Source organism: Atractosteus spatula, chromosome 9, assembly GCF_055471065.1.
Source record: "Atractosteus spatula isolate fAtrSpa1 chromosome 9, fAtrSpa1.hap1, whole genome shotgun sequence".
In the NCBI taxonomy this organism is placed as follows: Eukaryota; Metazoa; Chordata; class Actinopteri; order Semionotiformes; family Lepisosteidae; genus Atractosteus; species Atractosteus spatula.
This window is the reverse complement of record NC_142714.1, coordinates 7,560,048-7,575,452: the sequence shown is the minus strand read 5'-3', so window position 1 is coordinate 7,575,452 and position 15,405 is coordinate 7,560,048. Positions and strand designations below refer to the sequence as shown.

Genomic DNA, 15,405 nt, shown 5'->3' with positions numbered 1-15,405 from the left:
AGTGTTTTTGCTATGTGCATGCAAACCACTGCACTTGTCTTGTAATTGTCTTCATTTCATCTGCTGCTTCTAGACTGCTAATCTTCCTGGTTTGGTATCATCTGGAAACTGGACTAGTTTATTGTAATAAACTATATATGAGTGTACATACTACTGATAAGAACTGTTTCCAAAGATTAAAAGATCATTATGATAAGTTCTTATGAAATTTCAAAAGGCAGTGAAAGCTCAATTTAATTGCAATGAAATCTATTCACCATTTATACAGTGCTCTGATTTATTTTTGATGTTTGATTTTTTTTAAATAGATAGATACTTTATTGATCCCATGAGGGAAATTGCAAATCATTACATTAATAAAGCAATACCTTTCATTCACCTTACACAAGTGTTCTGTTTGCCTGAAGTATATTCGTCTGAATATGATTTTTTTTCCTTGCTTAGCACACAGTATTTTATTGCTTTTGTGCTGCCCAAGGAGAAGTTTGTCTGAATGCACCTGTACACTGGACCTTCACACACTGAGCAGGCCCACTGAGGGACATCGTACTGTCAGGCCGAGTGACTCTCAGCTGTCTCCTTCACGGCCTATTGCTGGTACAGCACAGTTTGCTCTCTGGAATGTTCCATTTTCGCACTGTAAGCAATACAGCCAATACAAGCCCTGCACGTCCTTATTGTGCACCTCAGTTAGGCTCCACAAGGACAGCTGGGCTTTAACTCCCCTCAACAGTACTGCTTCACACTGCACTTACAGTAAGTCTTAGAGAATTCAGATTCCTCAATGCGATTAAAGCCCTACTAGTTCCCACAGGAGACATCTGAAATATTTCAATTGCAAAATCACCCCCCCCAAAAAAAAAAACTTTCCTCTATGTGCAAATTTTCCATTTGGAGAAGCACAGAAACAAGTTTTAAAAGAAGAAAAACCCGCTTGACCTACGTTTTGTGTCAAATTTCCAATCTGATTTTACTTTCAATACGTGACAATGACAAAAAGGCCCTGATTAGCACACTTCATTAACTCACCCCTGCATAACCCAGCACAGAATACCAGATGTAATATAATGTACTGTATATTAACAAATACATAGACCTCCCAGAAAATAAATACGTTTTCTCCTAGAAATCTGGTTAGTTCCTTTCACCAAAAACCATTTTGGACACAATGTTCAGATGTGCAGGTGTACAGAGAAATGCTTATTTTCTAGGTGGCATCTTTGAAGACAACTGCCTGTGCACATTTCAGGATCTATTTTTTTCTTATTTTCTTTCTCATGTTCTGCCCACTGCCTGCTTCCGACTTGCGACTGACCTATCCTCTCACACGCTGGCGTATCTACTGTACTTGTTTCAAGTAGTCCCTACAAAGAGTCTTGTCTCATCTGTGCATGACATGTTTCTCCCACCTAATGCCAGTGCCCTCCTAGTGATCTTTATAGGGGATTGAGAACTGGATAGGTTGCAGGATACTCCAGACTGGAAAAATATTTTCCGATCTCCAAAACACCTGGCACCCCAGCCAAGCTACATGATATACCCAAAAGCCATATCTCTGGCTCTGGATGGAGACTGCTCCAGACCCTTTACATCACAGATATACCCATGGTGCACTTGGTAATGTACTGTACCTACCTACACATGATTTGGGCTTGTCTTTGAATGGAATGCTTTGGGGGGAAAAGGTGATTATTATCCTCTCCAACATGTCTGGGGTGATTGCTATGCTGAGCCCCAAACTGCTCCGTCTAAATGCCGATTCCCAGATTGTTTTCATACTCACAGACTTTTGCTGGCTGGTGTAAGTGCAGAGAAACAAATCTTACAAGGTTGCACAGAATTACATTACACTTGGTTGGACTTGGCTGGTTGGATTTGCAGAAACTGGTCTTATGTAAAAAGTGTGGCTAGCATAGATATTGTAAGAACTCCGACTGGCATGGTCATTTGTATGGTCTTTAAAAATGATCCATATACACTAGAAAAAGGAGTGGGGTTATGTATTTGTTATATCTTTATTAAAAAATGTGTGAACAGGGTCACTGTAACTTTGAGGCTAACACTGGGATTAATTCTTTTTTTTTTTCCTTTTCAGTCCGGGGCTAAAAAAAAAAATCTCTGACTGACGGATGTAAATATGACTTTATGTAAAAAGCTACATGCGGCCTCAATCTTGTTCCTCATTGCCTGGCGTGCATTGTCTGGAATAACGTCTGGAACACGCCGCAATATTACCCTTTCAGTCACGTCTGAAATACATTCCTGACACGTCATGAAATACATGAAAAAGCCCTGTACGATAACGGTGCTAGAGTACAATTCCATTATTAAAGTGCTGTACAGTAATAAGACTATAAGAGTGCAATTTTGAATAATTACAGGACTGTAATAATTATCACTTTTTGAAGTGCAAACGGACCATATAGGAGTGCGTTGCAACAGGGAGCACCTGTATATTGTTCTGAAGGGGACGTTAAAGACAGGTGTACACTCAGGAGTGCTGACCATGCCAGGGGGCAGTGTCTGGCCAGACTCCCCCTCACCCCGCGCGGACGGCATACATCACAAAGTCCCACCATCGCACACCTGCACTCACTCGTGGGTGTTGTTGACCTGTCAATTGCTGTGCAAAACATGAAGCAGAACATCACTTTCTCTGGTCAGTTTTCAGTGTCTCAAAGTGCCACCTGTTAAGCGAGCTCTTGTTTTCTTTACATGAGCGTACGCCATGCTCTGTCATAATCCTTCAATGCATTTGCTATTCCTGCTACTGTATTAATATTTGCTGTCATGCTCGCTCTACTGTAAATCTAACTTGTTTTGCCTTTAATCCTTTAGCACATAGGATCTACTGTACATTATTGACATAGAGACGAAGAGTGAAAACAAGCTGTTCTATGGATCTGTCTCGGCCCAGACAAATGGCTTTTTACAATTTGAGGCACAGCAGCAAATGTAAAAGGACAAACTCCCCCCCCCCCCCCTCCACAAAACACAAACGCTTTCCATGTTAAATATAGTCGTCCTGGAAGTCTGGGGTTGGTCTGCAGCTGCTCTGCTTGCCAAAGCCCAGGAAGCTGACGATCCCCTGCGCTGTTGTTTCACGGGGGTGTGGAGAAGCAGGGCTGGCAGAGAGGGCGCACAAGTGAGCTCACACTTGCTGGTGCCAATCAGCAGAACCTGTCACCCTCCCTCCCCCTCCAGCACCACCACCACCACGTCCGCCAATCCTGTCCTCCCCACCCCCACGCTGGCCCCACTCACTGAGCGGCTGCACACGGCCCCGCGCACCTCCAAACCCCCTCGTCTCTCCGCCACCAGCCAGCAGCCTCTCTAGACTACGCAGCCAACTGGAGCCGAAAAATGTCAAAGTTCAGCCCTTCTCCGTTAGAGACCTGCCTGACCTGGAGGGGCTGGCAAAGAGAGGGAACCCACAAGGAGAGCTGCGGGAGACTCGAGAGCAACAAGAAAGCATGGCTGCCATACACAGCACTAGATAACCAACACACTTTATTACTAACACGGAGGGCTAAGTGATGATTAATGTTATATTGGGATGAACCTCCTCCCCTGGACACCCACTGAGATTGAGAGGACTCCTATCAACGGGGAGATCAGCACAAGCGCGTTTTTCAAATCAATCATCCAACAACCAATCAATAGACGAAAACAGTATCGGTGAAATGAAGCGATTTGCTCATCTGTCTTCTGCTGGATTCCTGTCTCGCTCACAGCCACACCAGAACTTCTTCGCAGGTCCAAGCCACTTGCGTCGCAGATTAAACCGGGATGAGTGATGTGCTGTTTATCTCAAACCAAACTCGGATCGGGAACACAGATACGGCCATTCCTCAGAAGGCATACAGAACACCGCATTTCAACACAGCTTAGATATCAGCAAAGTTAAAATACCAGACTGTCACCTGTCACCTGGATATGAAAAATATCAACCCGCAGATTAAAAACAAAAGTGAGGTTTTCTCAAAAGTTATCAAAATTATCGCAAAATGCCCAAGATGGTGTCTGTGACTTTCAACGAAACAGACTTAGTTTAATAAGATTTCAGATAATACTATTCACACTGGATTGCCCTACACATTTTCATCTTTCAGCACAAAGTATTATATTCTGACAAACCATGTGCAGACTGAGCACCATATAACCCTGTCAGATCCACAGAGTTTAACTGACCAGCTCCTAAAGCAAAGACCTCTGCTTGCAAGCACTTCAATGAGAGATCCCAGCTGAAAGAGCCGTCTCTGCTCTCATCGCTGCTGCTGCAAGTCAGCTCAAGCCCAAAGAGCACTCTGGCTCCGCTGACCTCCAGGGCGACCTCCACAGAGGCAGTCATGCACTTTATTCTGGGCTAGATCCCATCAGACTAGCTGAACCTGTTGGGTAAGCAGTCTCCCCTCCCCTTACTAGACACACTGCTCAGCCTCGGTGTAGCACCAGGAAGGGAAACTGCACTCCAACACAGCCTGTTGTCTCTCCACCTGTGGCCAGTGTACATACAGCCTCCCATCTTCCACAGCCTTCCTGCCCGCCGCAACGCTCTTTCAGACAATTCGTTCCCATCCTGTGGAATGGGAAGCAGTTGGGAATGATGGGTTGGATCGTAAGAGGGAGACTGCTTACACTACAATTGGGAGCTAAAAATAACACAGACACCCGCACTGGCTGTCAGGGAAAGGTTGCCATCTGGATTTCTAATAAAATCTAGTTTGAACACTTACATGCTACTATAATCACCCAAAATTTTCCTGATTATCCTCATTAGACACAGGCGGACAGGTTTTAAGGTGCTGAGCCTATAGAGGATTATTCTGCAGCTCCTTATACTGATGTTACTGCCACATGCTTAAAGTTGCCATGCATGTCATGCTGCGAGTCTAACCAAAAGGTTCAGCTACAGGTATTCAGAAAGACCCTCATGACCACACTGGAGAAGCTTGCTGATCAAATCTCTCTGACAATGCCAGACGTCATCAGCCGGCACCTACAGCTAGAGGGAACTCATTTCCGAACGTATTTTTTTCTGGACAAATCTTTTCCTCTCGTTTGATGTACTTGCCCAGAACGTGTGGCATGTCAGCTGCTTTTTACAAAGCGCTCATATGGAAACCCTGGAACAGCACCGAGATGCCCGCGATCCACAAAAGAATGTTTTATTTAGGCCGGGGGATGAAATCCTGGACAAAGGTGGTCAGATACTTCAGAGGTCAGATCTGTTCAGGCACAGCAGGCTGGGCGCTAAGCCCTCCACAGCCAGATCCGGGAATCTGGGAAGAAGCTTTACAAGATACGCTGTCACAGGTGCCTCCACCAGCACCCATCTCACCCAGTAAGCAGTCTCCTTGTTTACTGGTCCCTTTTTCGAACAGCGGATGAAAATGCCAAAAATGTCCCTTTGAACTTGAGTTGTAAACCACATGGCTCTTTCACACTCCATAACAGGAAGGCTTCTGTAATTCCTCCTGTCAGGAGCGATATGCAACATCCTCGGACCCTTTCTGCTTCGCATTCGGAGACAAACCCGGGAGCGTGTTTGTACAAGATTCCAAATAATGTTTGAAACAGAAAGTGGCCAAGCAAACTAAGATGGAGACAGGGCTAATATTCTGGAAGTGTGTAGCCGTAAGACCTTTAAAAGGTGATACAGCCTAGTGTGTCTTTATATTTACTAATTACAGATAAAATGCACTAATCCACCACATTGAGAATATAAGAACAGTTACAAACAAGAGAAGGCCATTCGGCCAATCTAGCCTGCTTAGGGATTCCTTCCTTCAAAGCTGCAAAACTGTGCGTACATGTCTGTTGCACTGGTACAAAGCGGAAGATTATTTAGGATCAATTTCCTCAGGCAGGACCCGACTCATTTCCAGGGATTACGGTTTAATCCTCGCACACCTGTGATATGTTCCGGACACCGTGCAGTTTTTGGTCAAGGCTTCCCGTCGGTCTCGGGGACAAAGAGGCCCAAAAAAGCCCGGCCTGTGTTCACAGCCAACATTACATCAGCTATCTGGAACCACGCACACTGAGCAGCTGCTGCTAGAACAGTAGAACAGCAGCACGCGAAGGGAACGGTGTAACGAAAGTACTCAACTGGGGAAACAAAATCTAAAGGACAGAAGACACATCACCGCACAGACACGGCGAAAAAGATTCGGGGAAAAAAATGACAGGTTTTAACTGTGCGTCTGTCATGAGGAGAGCTCAAGGCAGATCTGGCAATTCCACAACGGACAATTCCACCACCGTACACACCTTCCTGTCCAGTAGGTCAAATATACTGGAGGGATCCGTTCCGTGACGATGTCTAAAACAGGAACACGCCTCCCTGACCTGGAAGCCCTTAACAACAGCCAGCTTGCATTCCTTTCAAGAAGAGAAGGGCAGCTCTTTTCAACCTCCCTCTGTGGGGGGCGGTTGCCGACGTGCAGATTACGAGCGGGACCCCGGGGCCCGACGGACCCGTCCTTCCTGCTTTCAGGCGCCGACGCTCAGCATTCTGGGCCGCCGGCTTCCATGCCTTCCTGCCGTAGCACAGAAGGGCCGTGCATTTACATCCCAGCGTTCAGTTCTTAAAGACTTAGAAACAGGTACCCTAGTCCCCCATAAGATCTCTTCCTGGTGCTCTGGCAAAGGAAGCGTTTAAGGAAAACGATGCGAGTTCATGTCATTCTTGCTCGGTTAAACATCAGAGCTCTACACTACAGTACAATTGAATGTCAAGAGACGCCTACTGTGATGAAGAACACCAAGCTGTCTGCCAAGACCGCAGTCGGATTTCTATATTTCCTACAAACCCCCACACTACCCTGTCCGGACACCACAGGGAGCTTCTACAGGGCTGACCAAGCCGTGTGCCAGCAGGCCGGTCCCGTACTGTTAAAATCTCTGGATTTCAGTTTAAAAAAAAAGAGTACGCACACAGTGGCACATACCATTCAGCCGTGAATCCTGCACAACTATCGCTCGCTCAGAATAGCTTTAATTGTTTTCTTTTCCTAGTGCATAAGGTCTTCGATTACTCCCTAAACTGCAAATTTGCACTTTCTTTTCACTTGGTAGAGGGGGGAAGGGGAGGGGGGGGGGTGTAAGATTGCGGTTTAACAAATTAATTGAATAAATTCTCAATCCTAACGCCACACTGACTCTGGCATTTCCTTGAATAAACACGTCTGGATCGCTGAGAGAGATTAATCACACTTCCCGAGACGCATTCACTCATCTGTAACCAGTATTTGACGCGCAGTTACCTGCTACGGCGCCGCTGGGGGGGGAGGGTGGGGGTGACTTGTTGGAATACTCCACCGAAACCATAATACTAGAAACGAGCACCCCGCCACAGAATCGAAGCTCACAGGGATGCGCAATTAACCACAGTCAGTGGACGAGAGAAGAAAAATGTATTAAAAAAGTAAAATGCATAACATTTCTGATACTGGCTGCCAGACAGCTGCAGGCAGCACCTCAAACCTCCACTCCAGCCCAGGTGGTGAAAGCCCCTCTCACTCCCTCGTCTCATTATTAGTGCTCTTACTGGCAGGCAGCCGCAGCTCTGAGGAAGCTGGGTACGCGCCGTGTGGAATGACAGGGCCGCCTTTCTGTGACCCTTGACCTGTGACCTGTGCCACAAGGCACCAGGACCTGCTCTCAGGATATGAACAACCCATCTTGAGCAACGCATGTATAGGATAGCTCAGGGTCATCTGGTTCAGGGCAATTACGCAGAAATGATCTCATCACACTAGATGTTTTCACAGCAAAGCCATCTTGCCAATCCACAGGCAATTGCTTTTTTTTATCTCAGTCGTATCAACCTAGAGAAGACCACACTGGTGTTACTTGGGATATTTTTTTTCCATCTGCCCGTTACAGGAAAAGCATGCAAATTTAAAAAAAAAAACACGTATCCTGAAGGCAAAAGCTCCTAAAACAACTTGAGAGATTCTGGTCCAAAAAAAAAAAGAGAAAAACTACTAAAAAGCCAGCTGAATCAAAGACTGGGAATGAACCAGGGTGTTCTGGGGGAAAACAGCTGTGATAGACTCTAAATATTAAAGAATTCACTTCAGAGGAATGACAGGGAAGGTGGCAAACTGACTGGGAAAGGAGGTTTCTGAGATACCCAGACGTTTCTGATCACAAGGGAGGAAAAGGACCAATACTATAGTGAAACTAAGAGCAGTAAACCAGAAAGCCCACCACTTACACTCCTTCAGATACATAACCCTCCGCTTCTGAACAAACACCTCAACCTAAATTTGCAGATTCTGCTTGCTACAGCACTTTAACAGCCACCCTGCCATTTCTGGAGATACACATCATAAAACTGGAGAAGGCGGTGTTTCCTGTCTAGGTAACAAAATCCTCCTCTTGACACAGCTGCGCTGATGTCACAGGCAGAGAGGTGGCTGCGTTCACCTTGAGGTGGAAGACAACTGTACCATGAGCAAGAGAAGGGACGTATATTTGTAGGCATATTTAGGCCTTGTCTGTTTCCTTTATCAAGTTTTCTGATATGTTTGGGGAAAAAAAACTGTATTTTATCTCAGCACATTTTTACAACATAATTTATTTTATTTATATATCAATTGTATTAATATGATTTCATTTTTCGATTACGACAAATTTAAAATTATAGGACGTGTTTCTTAAGTCTATACAAAGGAGATTTAGCATCTGACATGTTCTATTTAACAGCAATTCCCACGCAAGACTAACTGTCTTACTATACATCTTATTTTGCGGACAGATATTAGCTTCGTCGTTCTGGGCAGGACTTGATTTTGAAGGGGCTGGGAAGCTCGCTGGTGACCTGCTTCAAAGAGCGCGACTAGGAAGTGCGTCGGTCTCCAAGTAACCCGCACAGCTGCTGCACAGAAGCCCCCTGCTCTGCTGGGCCAGATTATAAAGGGGCACAAAGTTGAAAGGTGGGAAGGTCACTTGACCGGCTCTTCCTGTACTACTGAACAAGATCAAGAGCCTGAGAACCTTAGCGGGCCCAGTATCACATGTATCCAGCCCCTGGGACACGTTAGCACATGGTAACTCCTAACAGCAAATACCTCACTCTGCAAACTGTGGGAGGCATGCCGCGTGCCGCCATCTTCCCTGGCTCTCCCCTCCCCACCCTTCCCGAGTCGGCGTATTCTCACCATGGCGATGCCAGTGGAGAAGGTGGTGGGCTTGACAACCTGGCGCTGCTTCTCCAGTTGGACTTCCAGCTGCGCAGCTCTACCCTTGTGCTGGGCCAGGAGCAACGAGGCTGGCAGCTGGGAGCTCTCCTGCAACACACGGTGGCAAAGTTAACGCCGTGTTAGTATGAAGACGCAGAGTAAACTCCACAAGCAGACAGTAAATACCAACAGTGGGGCCATCAGCCAGGAACTCAACAGGCGCCTGTAAAATAATATTACATTTCTTTCATTTACAGAACACCTTCCCCTCATTTCAGCTTCAGAGTTCAGCTGCCAGAAGTCTGTGAAAGGGCCGAAACACTAACATGACGGCGCACAGATCAAAGAACAATGGGCTGTTTTTTTTTTAAGGGGAACCACAACAGTTCAGATAATTCATCCGAGTTAAAAAGTGCCTGTGCGACAACAGCAATTTGACGTGTTCCCCAATCCAAAATGTATGAGTGGGAAACAATCGACACCACTGGTAAAAGCTCTTGGAAAAGTATTAGATGGTATAATGCTTGGTTACAACTTTTGGGATACAACTATCGCACGGTAAACCGGGCCATCCAGGCCCCAGAGAGTTTCCGGAAAAAAAAATCAGACAGGAGCAAAAAAATCACTCGTCATAAACCTGATTTGGGCCCCAAAATTCCAACACTGAGCTGAAAAATTGTCTAATAACATAATCTGCAACGACCCCTTGTTTTCTGGATCCCCCCAAAAAATTAAAAACTGAGCTCAATCTGCCTACGATCTCATCTCCAAAGCAAAATTATCTCCCATGACCGTCTTACAGCTGCACCCACGCACGCACATGCAGACCGATCCTGGCGGCGATGGTGTTTCTGGAGGTTTATGACTAGGGCTGATGCTATGGGGGGGTAGAAAAATACACCCCTTGTCCTTGAGAGAGCGGCAGCAGGGCTCTCGCCCCCAGGTTAGAGGCTGTAGAGGGAGCGGCCTGTCTGTCAGTGTGGCTCAGGGGGCTGGGCAGCGGGGGAGAGGTGGCAGGAGCTGGGTTGGGGTTAACCCGGCAGAACGCGCGGAGGTGCCCTCTAACACAAACTGGCTTCTCCCATCTGTCAGCTGCCGCCACGCTGCTGAAAGGAGCCCTTGTCTCCCGCTCCACAGCGCTGGTTTGGGCAGAGGCCCACGCCCACATTCAGACTCGTCTACCACTGACAAGAGAACTAGAAACAAAGACTCCCATTGCGCCGCTGACCTCCATCTAACTGTTTCTTTCGAACCCGAACCAGACACAAATAGAACGCTTTTTTAAAGAGATTATTAAGCCCAAAACACGCATGAACATATATATAACTATCTCCTGATGTCTCTCCGTTCGGAATTCACAAACCTGAAATACCTAATGCTTGGGTGTTGAGTCACGCAAGAGTCTCCCATTTGTAAAACCTGAAATGGATCAAATTGCTGTGCATGTCGAGTCCAACTTCTGTCTCCGTAAAATGTCATCTGTAACCCCTCCTCAGTGGAAACCGACAACACGAAAAGCACAGACGGGGTCCACAGCTGACACCCTGAGCCACTAGTAGGTCAGAAGGTGAGAGTCACGTTTGCAACCAATTGGCATGCGTATATCTTTACATACGGCATAGCCAAATTATTCGTCAAACGAAGCCAATCGGAGCGTGTTCTGGGAATCCCTGTGCTGCAGAGCACACCTATCTCACTGTCCGTCTCGTCTCCTGAGGGAGTCTGGATCTCAGTCACCTGCACCTCCTAACAAGGAAGCACTTGTTAAACAAACAGCACACTCACCCTTTACTAGGCAACACAGGAGCTCATTTGAAACCATTAACCTAAAAACAACAGGTCAGGAAGATGATGAAGCCACAGAACGTTAATGGCAACCAAAAGCACCACAACAATGCAAGAAACAATAAGCTGTGCACTCTTAAAAACACAGGGAGAGCATTCTCAACAAGCTCTCATTCAGGCCTGCCGACAGGAATCTGTACAGTGCGTAATGTCTGTGCTCTTTACTCACAACTATAAAAGAGCACAAGGTGTCAGAGTTCACAGTCGTCGTTGACTGTTGTCAGACAGGGGAAGGTATATACAGGATTCAGGTTACTGCATAGCTCTGAAAGTATGAGTCTAGGTCCAGGGGCAGATCTAGACACTGTCTCATGCATTTGAAATCTCTTCTAATTGAGTCAAGAAGAGGTGCACGGAATGGGTATGGAGGTCTGGTGCACCTATAAACACACCTGTTGATCTGACAAAGCATCATCTGAAGCAAGTAGGCCTACACAGTCTCAGAGACAGACAATCCCAGCCGGAATGGGAACAGCTCCCGATCCTACTGGGAGAGGCAGGAGGGAACTCAGTTGAACTGGCAGCACAGTGTGTAGTCTCCTGTCCCAACCTGAGGAATAGTAAGCCCGTTTCTCAATAATGCTCTATTTATTGTATGTTTTATGTACACGTCCTATGACAAGTTTCTACTGTCAATGTCTGAAGATGTTGTGTTAATTGTATAAGCTTTGGTGACACTGTAATTCATCCATCATGTCAATACAGCTCGTTTAATTAAATTGAACTGAATTCAACTGACAGCCTGGACACTGTCCTCCATGGCCAGATAGCCTGGATTCTCCTACCGAACCTAGCTGACACATCTCAGGGCTCACCAGCTCATCCAGAAGAGCCTGCTTGTTCTTCTTCTTAGCCAGGAGCTGCCGGTGCTCCTCCTGCAGCAGCTCCAGCCGCCTCTGCTCGGTCTCCTGCTGCTCCAACAGCAGGAGCTCCTCCAGCTCCTCCTGTTCCCGTGTCTGAGAGGGAAGGGAGGGGATGTGTCAGTACAGCACAACGGCAAGAATCCTCTCAGCTCCCCTTGCTCCTGTGCCTCACAGAGACAGAGCAGGGCGCAGGCAGAAAGAAGAGAAAGAACAAACCCTGGAATCCTAGCGCTATGCTGACTCTAGTCCTAGCAAGTTAGGAGATGGACCAGAACCGCCAGTAACTCGACTACAGACTGACTGCTGCTGTCCACAGTCTTATTCAGTCACCAACACAAGGGAGAGTGGATCACGGCACGGAGGAACGACACTCAGATTCTCCTTCGCCCCATCTCAGTTACGAAGCTTCATCTGTCATAGGTCGTGCCAAACTGGGCAGACTGTACGCTTACACTCTCAGTAGCAGAAGACACAGCAGAACCTTGAGAAAGTCCTGCTAAATCTTCTGAGTCAAACCCAAACTGAACTAAGAAAAAAACACCTTCAGCACTAGTCAATTCCAAACTATGCGCAGAGGATAGAAACAGGTACTGACCAGTTTGACTTTGTTCTTTTGAATGACATCTTTATTCTCCCTCTTGTACTGCTCTATCATCTGATTTGTGGTCTCGACATCCACATTGTTTGTCAGGTTATAGACTGCAGAGAAGAAAAGGGGTTGAACTCATTGTTATCAAAATCAGGAAGTGCAGAAAAATAAACACAGACGTGCAGGTTAGGCAGAGGCCGATCTTTAACATTTTGTGTGCCATTGTTCCAGATCAAACCATTTACCATTCAATGAGCCTTCTTTTTTTTCTTCCAGGCATCAAATACTACTTTTTTGAACGTTTTCAATAGTCACAGCTAAATAAACAGGAATTCAGTTAGTTCTTTCTCTTCCACAATCTATTTATATAGAATTTCCCTAAAGTGCTCCTAAACAGGCACTTTACCATATATTTTGAGGGTGAATTCAACAATGAATATAGAATAATGAGGCCTCATAGGCTACATCCTCAAGGTGTTCGCCAGAGTAGGCTCTCAGCTCAACTCTCTACTTCCTACTACCTTGCACCTGCCTTACTTAGTGGTGCAACTCATTTCACAGGACTGCTAGATCCCTGAATCTGGCTTTAATGAGAAACCAAGGCACAAAAGAGGAAAAAAAACAGAAATCGATGATCTCATGACAGCCGGCGCAGACCAAAGTACAGCTCGCCGTTGTCTGCCGCTTCCCAGCCCAGTCAGACAGGCTGAGAGGAGACCGGACGGCGAGGCAGCCCCTGACAGACCGTCTCTCAGACCTAATGATGGTAATGCATCCACGCCCACATGCATTGAAGCAGCCTGCGGACACAGCTCCCAGAGCTGGCATCCCCCATCCAAGGACATAAACGGAGTAAAACATCAAAACCACACACAGACGTGAACCTGCAGAACAGAATTGCCACCTGTTTACTACCGAGAGAATACTGCATGGACACTACATTCCTCTCCCATGAAAAATATATACAGGATGGCCTGGCCCTTGTTTGACATTGGCACCTTTTGTTTTTAAACCTCCAAATACCCCGTTTTAAATTTTAACTACTTGCCAAGAAGACCCTCGCAAAAACTCCCCTGCTGATGCCTTGAACCTATTTTTTCTCCCCAACAATTCAGTTTCACTAGCAGTCCTTACACACTTGGCCTGAAACAGGCAACTGTGGGGAAAAAAGAATGACAAAAGAGAAAAGGAAATCACAGAAGTCTTACTGATGTCTTCGACCTGCTCTAAGTAGTCGTTGTACTGGTGCAGACTGGGGAAATCTTGCTCTCTCTTGTTGTAGCTGCATAGGGAAATACAACACAAATCTCTGTTAACATCATGGTCATTTCATTTCTGCACAGCTGCAGCCTGGGCACCTTATTTCTGCAAAACATGCACATCCTTTCAAAGCTGTTTTATTGCATTATTCTCGGGAGTTCACCTCCTTCAGAACAGCAGTGTTAAGAGTATGCATCATGTGCCCTTAAAATACACATACATCCTTTTGAACTGCACTGTCTTCAGTACAGTGGCCAACCAACATGGTTCTTCTAAAGAACAGGTACTGGTTTCATAGTGTCAGCACAAGGCGGTGGAAATGCAAATACTTCTAAAGTAAAACCAAAAAAATATATTTTTTCAAGCTAAAACATAACATTTGCATTATTTTCTAAGCATCTGTGAAATAAAACTAAAAGTCAGTGTATGCAAATCCGTCTGGAGAAAAATAAAAAAGGTGCTGACAAACCCCACTTAAGTAGTCTCTCCATTTGGTAACAGCTTTCTTTAAAAAAAACATTGTGGTTGCGCACTTGAAACACCTCTAATCGTGAGCAGTTTTCAAACTGAAGGTGCTCCACAATGCCTCCTATCCCAGAAATGTCCTCACTGGGCACCAGTAACCCGAGGAAGTGACTGCTCACTGCTCACTGCCTCTGCACCACGTCCATGCAGGTACAGCAGAGCCCTCCCTCCCCCAAGCAGGCTGAAAGCCTCAGGCCGGCAGGAAGAGTCTGGGAGAGGGATCTCCACAGAAACGGCCTGCCCTATTGTTTAGGGTTTGAAGAAAGCTGTCACCGCGCTGGGGGTTAGGGGAGGAGAGGTTTTGTATACAAAACAAACGTTTGTATTCCAAGGACAATGACATCTCAGAGAGAGGCCCTTAACAGCAGGGAGGTGCCCCCCCCCCCCCCTCCCAAGCACATTTACACCACCAGAGCAGCCAATGAGGCGCACGGCTTACATTTTCAACACCTTCTTCCTGATCTCCACCTCTTTGTCGACCGCCGGGTCCTCGAACAACTGCACGCGGAAGTTGCTCTTCCTGAGCGGCGTGTCGCACTCCTGGCAGTTTCCTGAGCCGCGGACGAAGAGCATCTCCACGCAGCTCTCACACCTGGACGGGGGGGGCACACACAGAGAGTACGGGGGAGGTGAGAGTGGCGGACCGACAGCACGAGCCATGGGGCTCCCGGCGTACAAAACCGGGAGCTGGGAGCGCATGTGCGCGGACAGCCATGACAGCGACGCCACACCGCCTTCCTGCCATCTTGGTGGAAGAAGCGCAGCTTCCACAACCGGAAAAATGGATCAATCCGCTGTGCAATGTGGAGGAGTCTCATCCCTGACCAGCCATGACCAGTGCTGCTTCGTGAACCCCCATTCTGCTGTTCCTTAGTACAGACATCAGGGGGCCGGGGGGGTCACACAGCTCTGCTCTGTTCATTTCCTCAACAGGACAAAAGGTCGAAAAGCTCATCCTAAAACAGACTTTGGCATTTAAGAAGCCCATGCATTAAGGCTTCATGTACCCAATCGAAGAAATGAATTGTTAAATTGTGTCTTTCAATGACATGGCCACTTTATCTTAGTTCCCAGTAGCGAATGTGGCTTCTAGTGTGTAGACGAGCCCTCTCCTCTTTCCTCTCATCTTAAC

At 46.7% G+C, this 15,405-nt stretch overlaps 1 protein-coding gene across 2 annotated transcripts in view; it reads right to left on the bottom strand.

The window, feature by feature from the left end:
* Positions 1 to 15,405, bottom strand: part of mnat1 (MNAT1 component of CDK activating kinase) — a 48,158-nt gene that overhangs the window by 24,394 nt on the left and 8,359 nt on the right. For both annotated transcript variants that reach the window (XR_016091533.1, XM_088924943.1), the window contains 5 exons: positions 14,713 to 14,865; positions 13,697 to 13,770; positions 12,495 to 12,598; positions 11,852 to 11,992; positions 9,171 to 9,299 (listed from right to left, as the gene is read on the bottom strand). Coding sequence is in view for 1 of the 2 variants with exons in the window: in XM_088924943.1 (XP_088781069.1) it covers positions 9,171 to 9,299; positions 11,852 to 11,992; positions 12,495 to 12,598; positions 13,697 to 13,770; positions 14,713 to 14,865 (601 nt within the window). In the remaining variant the exon portion in view is untranslated. The remainder of the gene's footprint in view (positions 1 to 9,170; positions 9,300 to 11,851; positions 11,993 to 12,494; positions 12,599 to 13,696; positions 13,771 to 14,712; positions 14,866 to 15,405) is intronic.